This window comes from Theropithecus gelada, chromosome 3 (genome assembly GCF_003255815.1).
Source record: "Theropithecus gelada isolate Dixy chromosome 3, Tgel_1.0, whole genome shotgun sequence".
Classification (NCBI taxonomy): domain Eukaryota; kingdom Metazoa; phylum Chordata; class Mammalia; order Primates; family Cercopithecidae; genus Theropithecus; species Theropithecus gelada.
The window spans coordinates 145,315,315-145,327,959 of record NC_037670.1 but is presented as its reverse complement, the minus strand read 5'-3'; the positions used below and the strand labels follow the sequence as shown (position 1 = coordinate 145,327,959).

Here is a 12,645-nt window from a genome sequence, read left to right as displayed (position 1 = left end):
TTACTTGAAGTAAAGAGTTCAAGAGCAGCCTGGCCAACGTGGTGAAACCTCATCTCTACTAAAAATACAAAAATTAGCCAGGCATGGTGGTGCATGTCTGTAATCCCAGCTACTTGGGAGGCTGAGACAGGAGAATCACTTGAACCTGGGATGGGGAGGTTGCAGTGAGCCAAGGTCTTGCCACAGCACTCCAACCTGGGTGAAAGAATGAGACTCTGTCTCCAAAAAAAGTTTAATAAAATAAAGATGCTGACTATAGTGAACTCATTCCCCTCTTTTGTTTGGGAAGGATCTGGACATGTTTGGTTAGGTCGGAGTGAGAGGCACAATAAGGGTCAGAATTTTGTGTGGTATTATTTTGGCTGTGTTGCTTGAGATATTGCTAAGGCTCCTTCCTGTTTGCATATTCATGTGTGGGTTTTGGTAATGGGGACCCCTGTCTCACATTCTTAGGAATGGCCCAATAATCTGTATAGATACCCTCTTCAGAAACCAGTAACAGCCTGTAAATATTTTGAGATAGGGCTGAGCTTGCACACTTTAGCTGACTTAGCTTACCAGGCAACAGACGCCATATACATGGTGACCTCTCTAGTATGTTTAGATGTTTTATTGACTAACCCTTAATGCCTTACCTCTCATGATGTACATCATTGACCCTGGGAACTTGTAGCCCTCAGCTACACCAGCACATCCTGGCATAACACATTTCTCTGTCTAGTAGTTTGAACATCACGTGAAGCAAACCCTTACTAATTTGAATTTCACCAACATCTTTAATAAGAAATTAGCTCAGCAATTATTAATGTAAATGAAACTGAAAAGGGGAATAAATTAAGATACAACTTTAGAAAGAATCTTCAATATTTATTCAAGTACAAGCATGCACAAAGGACCGTACATTTTTAATCTGAGCTTAAATTTCTGCATGTCCTGAGTAGTTATTGATACTGGCGGATTTGGGACGGTCTCTAAGACAAGACTCTTTCTTTAACCATTGGTCTATAGTTCTAGTTTATTTTTCCTAGATCAGGCTGACCTGATTCTATTGACTTAAAAAAAAAATTGTAGAGAGATACTGGACATGGTGAATGATTGGCCTTCAGAAATTACCAAGTGTGTGCTGCTATAGCTAAAACAGAGGCTACGTGTGTTTATGTGTTTTCAGCAGCAAGTACTCTTGAGGTTGGTAGTATTTTATTCCCCATGGATTCCTAATAGAAGGACAGCTGTTCCATTATCTTGTACAAATATTTGGCAATGGAATTCCCTTATTTACTAACTATAAGTAACATAATATTTTTAAACCTCCAATCACTGGGAAAGGAAAAATAAACAACTGCCATAAAGATACTTAGCACTGAAAGTTTGCAGAGTTTAGTATTTGACAGGATAGAGACTGGAGTTTATCATTTATCATTTAGTGAACGTAGGCCTTTCATCAAACTTTTTGTTTATTAAAAGTGTTGGCTATGTAGCATGTAGATAGGAGTCAAAAGGCCTCATGTTTTAAAAATATTAAACTGTCCAGTAAAGGATGTTATATTTTGAAATAACTTTTACTTGGGGGGAGATAAATCACAGGTTGTATCAATTTTACAAGATAAGCAAATCTGACTTTTGTGGTTTTAAATCATGTTGAATGTTACTTATGAAAAAAGTCTTTGAGTTTTTAGTTATAAATTCAGAGAACAGTAAGTTAAAATAACTTTATGTTGTTTATACTTTTTACTTTTCTTTCAGTGTAGTAGATTCTTATTGAGGGGGATTCTGTGATACTTGGTTAATTATCTGCTTGCTTGCACAAAAATAAACTTATGTAAAAGTGTTCAAGGAAAACATTACAATTCTTTTAATGTAAAATTCATTTGCAGTGGCATTTATATAGAAAATCAGTTTGGAAAACAGTTGCCTTTTGTATTTGTGGTGAGTTAGATATAGGGTTTTTGTTTTCTTTAGATAATATATATCATAGAGTCCTCCCTTTGTAAAGTTGAAAGGAATGAGGGTGTTAAGTTTTACATGTAGAGAGTATATTTTCTCTAAACACGCTCTTAGTGATTGAAAGTATCTTTTCCTATGTTCTTCAACTGCTTTTACCAAGTTTAATACTTTTCACAAGTTAATACTTTCCACAATACAGGCACTCAATAAATTGATTGGCTTTGTTAGAGAAGATTGCTAATGAAGAAGATTGTCTTCATTACATGAATAAAAGTTAGACATGAAGATTTTAAAAAGTCAATTTTCCCCAAAGTGAAAGTTATTGGAAATACTTAATACAAAAGCAAATATTGTCTTTTTAGAAAGTTTGTTAATACCCATTATTATCAGTAAAGAAGTAAAGACGTGAAAAGGAAACAATTCAATTTTTCATTCATTCAGAGGCAATAGAATACAAATAAGCAAAATCCAGACTATCATTGAATGAAATTGACAGTAACAGAATTCTAGGTTCTATGATTTTATGACTGAAATGAACATGGAAAATAATTATATTCAAACTGATTTGGGCAAACTGTATGCATAGTTTGTTTTTGTTTTGAGATGGAATCTCTCTCTGGAGTGCAATGGAGCCATCTCGGCTCACCGCAACCTCCGCCTCCCGGATTTAAGCAATTCTCCTGCCTCAGCCTCTCGAGTAGCTGGGACTATAGGTGTGTGCCATCATGCCCAGCTATTTTTTATTTTTTATTTTTTTGCATTTTTAGTAGAGATGGGGTTTCACCATGTTGGCTGGGATGGTCTTGATCTCTTGACCTGGTGATCCACCTGCTTTGACCTCCCAAATGTATAGTTTTAATAGGCAATATTGCAGAAGAGTTTCACATTTCAAAGCAGGGTCTAGCCTCAGTATACACTTTTTATATTTTTGTTACACCACTTCTATTTTGAATTACTGAGGACACATTTAGGGAAAGGAAGACTGTACCTGAGCAGTTAGAATATTTCCATTCTCCATTCACCTCCTTTACTTCCCATAACCCTGAAGTATAATTGCACCACTTACAATTTTCTATGTAAAGCATATTCAAAGTCCTTCAGCTACGAAGTCTTTTCTCTTTGGTGTCAAGGCCTGCGGAGGGCTATTGTTGGTTTTAATTTTGTTTTTACTTTTATCAGTGTGCTCCAAGCACATAATTTAGAGAGCTAATTTAGTTCCAAAAGGCTTATGATGAAACATTGCAGTCATTCATCCTGGCATTTTTCCACACCCAAGAGGCAATTGCTTTCAATTTTGTTTGAGCAGATTCCTTTGGAATTTACTTCCATATCTCCAAATCATATATTTATGTAATATCTTTTAGTTTATATAGTTTTTAGTTTTGGCCACTATCCGTTGGCTTCCACTTATGGAAGATGAAGAACTGGCAACCTTTCCTGCTGTGCCTCCCACCATACTTCCTATCTCACCTCAACTCAGGTATTTCATAATTATGGTTAGATTGGTGTTTACATGATTATGACCATGTAAATGCTGTTTACAGCTGGATCCGATAAAGCACTGGGTTTACATTTTCTTTCTGGAACGATCTGTTGTTTTTCTTGGAATTCATCAATTTCTTTGTTTTTTGTTTTTATATATTTATGTTTAATTCAACTCTGAATTACTTCCTTCTGTCGTAAGTTTTTTTCTTTATATAGTCAAATATATTGGGCATTTCATCTAATATATATATATATATATATATATATCTTGAATATATATATCTCTCTCTCAGAACATTCTAGACTTGCTCCAACCTAGGCCTCCTGAAGCTATTGCTATCATGAGATATCCTTTTACTACCATTCTGGAATTTCCTTTGCCTCCCTTTTGTGTTAGACCCTCTGTTTCCTGGATTCCAAGTCATTGTCCTTCTCTGTTTAGTCTCTCGTTTTAGGAAGCATGTCTTCAGTAATTTCCAGAAAAAAATATTCATAGTAGGTTTTTTAAAGTCTCTGTCCCTGAAAATGGCTTTATAAACCCTCATGCTTTAATTCTGATGGCTATACAATTCCAGATTGGAAATTACTTTTTCCTCAGAAATCTGAAGACACTTGTCTGCTGTCCTTAAGAAGTCCACTGCTATTTTGGTTTGATTTGAGTCTTGAACCTTTGTAGGAAACGTATGTACATTTGACCTTCAATTCTGTGTTTCTAGTACTGTACTTTGTCATCTGTTATACCTGCTGTCCCCAGTCCTGACTCTCTGTTTTAGTGTCTCCACTTCCTTAAGCACCTCTATTGGTGAAGGTAGGGTAGTCACCCTGCTACATAGGATGGGAGAGGGGCCTGTGTTGGGGGGCAGGTCTAACTTCTTCCTAAATGGGGTTTTCAACAAGTCCTTCTCTCTTTATCCCCACCTCAGAGCTGCCAATACATGAGTATTTTGGGGACTCTGTGATGTGAATCAGGTCTTCCCACTATTGCTTTATCATTCACCTTTTGGGGGACTCCTGACAAATTTGTCACTCTGCTCTCTGCTTTGCACTTTTCCAAAATATACTCGCTGTTGTCTCCTTTTCCTTTTTTCAGTTTTCTCTGGGATTATGCCTTTTAAAATATCCCTTTACTATTGTTTTAGTGAAGTTTCAAGGGGAAGAAGGGATAAGGGCAAGTGTTGAATCTGCTTTCTTTAGGGGGAAATCCTAGGGGGTGGTGGTATCAGGGAAGCAGATCATTTTTATAAATAAATGTTTCTTTAAGAGAAGGGTCTTCCTTGAGATTTTACTATTTTGACTGCATACATATAGTGATGTGAAATAACTTTAAAAGTGGGGGGTGGGGGGGTGGGAATGAATCCTCTTTGTTTCTACGAGGGGATGCATTTACCCACACATCCCCAAGGGCTTAAATAGGAAGGTGGGTGTCCTGCCCTTCCTTTCCTCCTCAGACACTTCCAGTGGACAAAGGGACTAGTAACATGTCATTCTGGTCATTCTGTGACCAACCTCAGTTTGTTTAAGATAACAGACAAATTGATTTCACTACTTTTAAAAAAGAAGTGGCATTCCCCACCCTCCACACCCATCCTGCTTTAGTTTTGTAATAAAAATGTTTTGGAAAATACCAAATACAGTCTCACTGGACAGGGATTTTACTAAAAGTTCATGTAATAGCCTTTGGGATTAGACACCCTTTTGTGGGAGTGACACTGATAGTCTCAGGAGGATGAGCAATTTTATACACCGTCATTCTCGTCCTCTACTCCTAATTACCTCTACTCAAGAAACATATATTGAGTGTCTGCTATGTGCCAGGTAGTGTGGTAAGTATTTAAACAGCAATGATACCTCTTGTTCATGTGGAGTTTGTGTTCTAGTAGAAATTATGATATGGTTAATAATGGCTACTTTTTAGGAAGTGCTTACAAGGAAGCAGCACTTTACCTTATGGAATCTTTTGCACAGCATTGCAAGGTAATTTTAACATTCTCACTTTACAAATGAGGAAACTGAGGTGTAGTGGTTTGCCCAAAACTAGCCAACGGATATGTCAAGTAACCAAAATCTGAAGCCAGGTCTATTTTATTTCAAAGCCTATGTTCTTCCATTTTTACAGCTTATTTTTTTTTAAGTCAACAAGACAATTTCACATACATTGTTTTATTTAATCTTCTATTACCTAAAACATGAAGGCACCCATCTTTGAACTGAAAGTTATTTATTCTCAGCTTCAGTGACTTGGTGAAAAAATATGATTGATTACATCATTTAGGGGGTGTATCCTATTATCAGAATGCTGTGTTAGATTCATTTTTTTTTCCCCTAAATGTAGGTTTAGGAATAAAACTTATTTGTGGAACACAAGTTTTAGTTGTTCTGTAGTAAGGGAGCTTAGATATTTTCAGGAACCCTGTATTGAACAATTTTTTCAAAGCAAGTAAAATAGTTTATAATGGAAATAATGACATTCTAATTTCCTGTATAGACATGTATTTATTCATTCTTCATTTGTTTAAAATGTTTAGATGGTAGTAGCTTGAGATGGGGAGAGTTTGCATGTTACTCCCTTTCTTTCACTTGTAAACTGCATTAAATGTTTAAAGGCATATTGGATTATTACAGCATAATCTACAGAAAAGACACTGGTAAAAGAGAGGCAATGTTTAAAATAGAAATGTATAGGCAGAAGTTAAAGGGAGTCAAATGTTAATAAGACACTCAAGGTTCAAATTAGAGAAACCCAAGGGAACACTGAAATTGGTCTTAGTCGGTAAACTGGTCATTATTTCCACTGACATTCCACCCAGTACCTGCTGGGTGACAGGTGCTGCTTGGACAATGGGGATAAAGTAATGTTTAAGAACAAGATCCTTGCCAGCCAGAACTGATGATCTGGCAGTGGAGGGAGCACTGTGACTTACGAGTAGGGCAGCCAAGTGGTTTACAAGCCAAAGTCTCTGAGACCTGAAATACAGCAGACAAGGAAACCCCGACACACAGAGGGAGGGAGAAAAGTAATAAAATAAAGAATCGGAGGTAAAATACTGGAAAACAATGATGAGGAAGACACTGTGGCACACTGCAGAGAATGAAGGCTACGTATGGAAAGAGAGGACAAGTCATTATGGATGTTGTTTCACAGACTAGTACAGAATAGCATTTTTTACAATGCTTTCCATTTTCCAAAGCATTTTCACATATATCAAATCAACCTTGATGGAAACTATAAAAGGGGGTTCTTTTTTATCTTTATCAGGCAGATAAGCAAACTGACACAAAGATAGTTAAATGGTTTGCTAAAGATCACACAATATGTTTCAGAGCTGGTTTTGAACTTAAATCTAACTCCAAATTCAGAGCACTTTTCATCGTTCTAGAAAGAAAACCCACTAGGAGAAGATAGGGTGAGTTGCTCTGCAAACTAGACTGGTACATACCATCTCGTTCAACCATATGCATTGGGAAAGCAAGAAATACGAGAAACACTTGCTGCCACCATCAGGGGAGAGACATACATGTTCCCAGTAATGTTGAAGATAACAGGTGTCTGTGTGGTGAAATTGATATGGATGTACACTTCATACCATAACACAACTCAGCAGGAGCTGTGTTTAATTCTGGGCTAATTTTGTTATTAAATTAAAGATTAGCATCATGCTTTATAGATGCTTCAAATCTAGCTCTTAAACTAAATAGCAGCTGAGTGATTCTCAGTGCAATAATCAGTATCAGAATGACTTTACCAAGGCCTGAGATCTCGCCACAAAAGAAAATTTAGGGGTAGATGCAGATGGTCTGTTTATCCTGTATTAAGGATGAATTTGACATTTAATGTTTTCCTTGGAATTGGAACACTGGATGTTTCAGGCTACAGCAATAACAACGAAGAAAAAAGACAGCTGACCGTGAAGCTGTAACATCATTTGTAAAAATATTTTATTTGAATCAAATTTTAAATTTAATGTATTCCAAGAAAGTGTTATAATGTTGATGAAACTTGTCTTTTCAACCTCAAAGTCAAACAAATCAGCGTTCCTGAGTGTTAGTGGAATAAAGAAAAAAAATTATTTTGTATGGGAGAACTGGCATCGTATGAACCCATTGGAAATCTGAAAGATACAATCATTTTAGAGCTTTCCCAGAGTTAAGAGCGTCCAGCTCGTAGGAAACTTAGCCCCTCCGTACCAATCATGGGCTACATTTGCGAACTGATTAATGACTCCAAGAGGCAGAAAATGAGAGAATATTCAAGTAGGATTTAAAAGGTTATAAAACCTGTCTAGAAATTTATGTGGTTATCCTCAAGGCAAAGTCTGGGAATTTCCTATTTTTTAAATAATAATCATCATCCATGTCCGTGTTTTATTGGTAAACATATCTTGCCTTTTCAGGGATGCTTTGGTTTTCATTGGAGCCAGACGTCAAATATGAAACGAATTTAGGTTAAGAATCTGAGACGCAAAAAATGTCTCATAGTTTAATTTTTCTCTGGAGTCTCACTGTCTCTAAGGGTCTTTTCTTATCAAAGATTAGAAAAGTGATCTAGTATGTAGTTACTGAACATTTGGTCTCTTTGTAACATAAGATGCAAATATAATATTTTTTATGTCTAGAAATCTCTTAAGTAAAGCATTAAAGAAAGTTCGGAGAAAAATTGGCTTGAAGTACTATGCTCACAACATTTCTTCTAATCATACTTTTAAGGCTGAAATCTTTAAAGTAAGGTCTAGAAATAACAATACTTTGAAATGATATCTGAGTATATTAAAGCTGACCATGAATACTATGTATGCCAAAAATAAAAGTAGCTTGCAAAATGAGATCCCCTTAACAAAGTACTACTTTATCCTTTGAACCAACAGTTATTTTGAAGCTGTGTTATTGTCTGAGAGATTATGCAGTTATGTATTCTTTATTTTTCATATGAAAGAAATAGGAGGGAACCATATTAAAACAATAGCAATGATTTATATTTTTAAATCATAGGAGGTGTGTTACGGTAGTAGAAAATCAGCCCCGTTTTCTGTATCTTATACTCCACTCCCCCTTTTATTAGCAAATATTATAAACAAAGAAACTTTAAGTTTGAATCCTGATGGCTCACAATCCTAATTCAGTCCTCTTTTTCCATCTTCTTTCCTTCATTCTACTTCTGCAATCTTTTATTTGATTCATCACACCTTGCTTTTCTACAGGTCATTTTTTCACAAAATTGCTGGAATTATGTTTTTATAATGTACATTAGATCATGCCACCTGCTAATGGGTTTGAATTACCCATAGAATAAAATCCAAAATCCTTTCCATGGCTCATAATGATCTGTTTTCTTTGCACCTCACAACATCTACTTGCATACCCTGTATCCCATCCCACTCTTTCTGTGTGCCAGTTACCATTGAGTTTTTAACCAGCTAGCCCACCATGCAAGGCCACATCACACTTGGTATTTCCTCTTCCTGGATTGCTTTTTTTTCTGAAGTCTTAACAGCATTGCTTCTTTCTTGTCTGTACTGACTCATTTTAAAGATCACCTTTATAAAAAGACCTTCCCTGATCACCCAGTCCAAGGTAGCTCCCAGTCCTACTCACTATCATACCACTCTGCTTTGTTTGCATTTATTCTTCTACTTAACAAATACTCATTGAACACCTATTATGTGATGAGGAATGCAAGAAAGTACCTGCCCTTAGTAGAGCTTTCAGTCCAGTGAAGGAGGATATTCACAAATCGTCACTACCTGGTACTCCCACCCTGACCTCCCACTGTAAATAGAATGGAATATTCATAATTGCAATGAAGTTTTATTCCTGCTGAAATTAGTGAGGATGATTTTCAGAGAGCTTGTTCTTTCTCGTATACTTGCGGCTTGCCTCTGTAAAATTACCACCACAACTGGGCAAGGTGTGACACAGGAACACAGCTACAGTGATCCAGTGCTCCCAAATTCATTATGCCCATTCTTGTGGAAGTCCCATTATCTGCTGTTTAATTTTCTTGTTTGTAAAATGAGGTAGCCTTATCTATTTCACAGGATTCTTGAGTGAATTCATTGTGAAAGTGCTTGATAAACAGAGCACTATCCAAAAGTTGTTGTTTTTTTCTAATCATAATAATGGTTTTCAATTCCATCCTTGGCTATGTGGGCTTCATATCTACACTATTTTTTTTTTTTTCCGAGGCAGGTTCTCTCTCTGTCACCCAGGCTGAAGTGCTGTGGCATGATCATAGCTCACTACAGCCTCAATCTCCTGGGCTCAAGTGATCCTCCCACCTCAGCTTCCCAAAGTGTTAGGATTACAAACACACACCACCCTGCCTGGATAATTTTCTTCGCTTCTTCTTTTTTTTCTTTTTGTAGCTATGGGGTCTCATTATATTTTCCAGGCTGGTTTCAAATTCCTGGGCTCATGTGACTCTCCTGCCTCCCAAAACCCAAACGTTGAGATTACAGGCCTGAGCCGCCACACTCAGCCAAGTCTACATTTCTGATAGTTAGATAAACATTTTTATGTTAATCAAATAAAATTAGATTTTTTATCTTCCCACAGAGCTATTTACCCCTCCCAATTTCTCTGCTTTGGTGAAATACATCATTCTCTTCCATTCTAAATTCAATGAGTCTAATGCCTTGTCAATTTTCTTTTCCTATACCTTTTAAAATGATTCTTTTCTGCCTGTTTGCAAGGCTATCATCTAAGTTCAGCTGCTCACTTCATGCCTCCTCTTGTGCTACCTTCTAAGGGATCTCCACCCTCCCCCTTAGCAAACTTCCTTTTTCCAAATCATTGAGAACTTTGCCTTTATTTCATCAGTTTATAATGTCGTTCCCCTATTCAGAACCTTTGAAAGATGCTACCTTAATGCCTGCATGATGGATTTAAAATTCACTAGTGTATTATTTAAAGTTCACCATAATCTGGCTTCAGTCCATCTTTCCCATTTGATCGCTTCTCATTCCTCTTTCTGACCACCCCACTCTAGCTAGATGGATCTGTTTCCTGTTCCCTGATTCTTTGCTTGACTTTGCAGCTACCTCTGCACACTTGTTCATGGCTTTTATTTACCTGGTATTCTCTCTTCTCTTCTTTGTTCCAATCCTTTTCACCTTTTGGAACACTGCATATTTCTCTATTTCATAGGAATCTTGAATTTTTATCTCCATTTCTGTTTTTGACATTGTATTAAACTTTGTGTTATTTTTTGCCTATGCATGCCTTATCAGAATTTTGATATTCTTTTGTATCCCAAGTGCCTTCCCCATAATAGAAACTTACTATATAAAGTGTCAACACTGGTTGAGATTTTGTTCTATGTTGTGCTTTTTCTAAGAATGCAAAGGAGACGTCCCACCCCCATTGCCTAGAAGAGTGAGTTAAATTCTGCTCATGGGCAGAGCATTGAACTTGTTGACTGCACCCCGTCCACTTTGAAAGGACTTAGGTCCCCTTTCTTGGAGAACTTGATTAAAGTTTATCAGACTAGAACATGTAAATTCTTATTTATCCTAATGAAAGTAGTGGCATTTATAAAAGATTTTTCTCAGGAGATGGCTAATAAACTATGACTCACTGAGATGAATATTCAATGTTATCTGCAGATATTTCTAAATTTGCTGAAAATTTCCCCATCTGCTTCTGAGGGGCTTCATGAAAACTCGCCTCTGTTTTCTTGTTCACTAGGTAAACATAATACCAAGTTTGTCTTTGAGGAGCCTACTTTATTTTGGTGCTATAATAACAGCATACTTTTCTGTTTTTCTACAGTACTTTGGAAGTTTGCTTGTCATTTTCTGTGTAGAACTGGCTTGTGGCGTTTGGACATATGAACAGGAACTTATGGTGAGTTCAAAATAGATATAACCATAATCTAAAACAACAGTTCAACCTTTTAAATTAGATACTAGTATTAGTTCATTTTTACACTGCTATGAAAGAACTGCCCAAGACCGGGTAATTTGTAAAGGAAAGAGCTTTAGTTAACTAACAGTTCAGCATGGCTGAGGAAGCCTCAGGAAACTTACAATCATGGCAAAAGGTGAAGAGGAAGCAAGGCACTTTCTTCACATGGTGGGAGGAAGGAGAAGTCTTTAGCAAAGGGGGAAGAGCCCCTAATAAAACCATCAGATCTCGTGGGAACTCACCCACTATCAAAAGAACAGCATGAGGGAAACCGCCCCCATGATTCAATTACTTCCACCTAGTCTGTCTCTTGACATTGACATGTGGGGATAGGGGGATTACGATTCAAGATGAGATTTGGGTGGGGACACAAAGCCTAACCATATCAATACTTTAGAGTAATTTAGGCACATGATTATTAATTTGAATGTTCATGCTACATGATAACAGTTAATAGTCCCAATACTTCTGAAAGCTAACACTTTCTTTTCTGTGTCTGAAGCACATTTCCAAGTCATAATTTGTAAAATTTTCTTTGGTATACTCTGTATATGTCTTTAATTCCACAGGCTGCTTAAACATGGGTATCATAGACTAAAAATAGTATATGTTCTAAAATAATTTTACCAATTTTGGAGTTAATAATAGAAAAGATTCATATTCGCAAATGATTAGTCTGAAAATTTTTGAACACCTACATAAAGCCTTTTAAAATGCTGACTGCAATAGTGAACAGATGACTAGGAAGCCTACATCTCCTGTTTGCAACAGGCAGAACCATTTTCCACCTTAAGTAAGAGGTGTATTTGAAGAGTTGCTGTGTGGTTAGCACAATCTAGAAGCACTCTCACAGTTCCACACTTGGCTACTTGAATATAGGTCTTCATTTTTTCTCTTTTATTTCAGCAGTTGAAATGGCTGGGAGAACTTTTATAGCTAGCATAAATGAGCATGAAATTTCTCAGTCTTAAGATTTTTACTAGTCATGTTTGGCTTACCACTTGCACTTCACCCTTGCACTCACTGGGTATTATTACTTATTAACATTTGCTTACTTCATTGAGGGAAATTACTGCATTTATTGCTAGTGATGTCAAACGCTTTTGCATGTCTGTGAATGCTCTTTGTTTTCGTCGAGGGAGGCCAGACTTTTTCCCCATAAACTTTGTAGAGTAATTCTGTTTTAGTAAAATGGTGTTTTTCCATGTGTAGCTCTTAGGCCATCTGCAGTAGGAGCCACCTAGGATGATTCTTAAAAGTGTGCATTATTGGGCTCCAGCCCAAATGTGCTCAGTCAGAATGGAGGGGAAGGCAGGG

General features: G+C 36.8%; 1 protein-coding gene across 1 annotated transcript in view; it reads left to right on the top strand.

The window, feature by feature from the left end:
* TSPAN12 (tetraspanin 12) overlaps positions 1-12,645 on the top strand; it is a 70,091-nt gene that overhangs the window by 31,537 nt on the left and 25,909 nt on the right. The window contains exon 6 of the mRNA XM_025381185.1: positions 11,194-11,268. Coding sequence (XP_025236970.1) covers positions 11,194-11,268 — 75 coding nt within the window. The remainder of the gene's footprint in view (positions 1-11,193; positions 11,269-12,645) is intronic.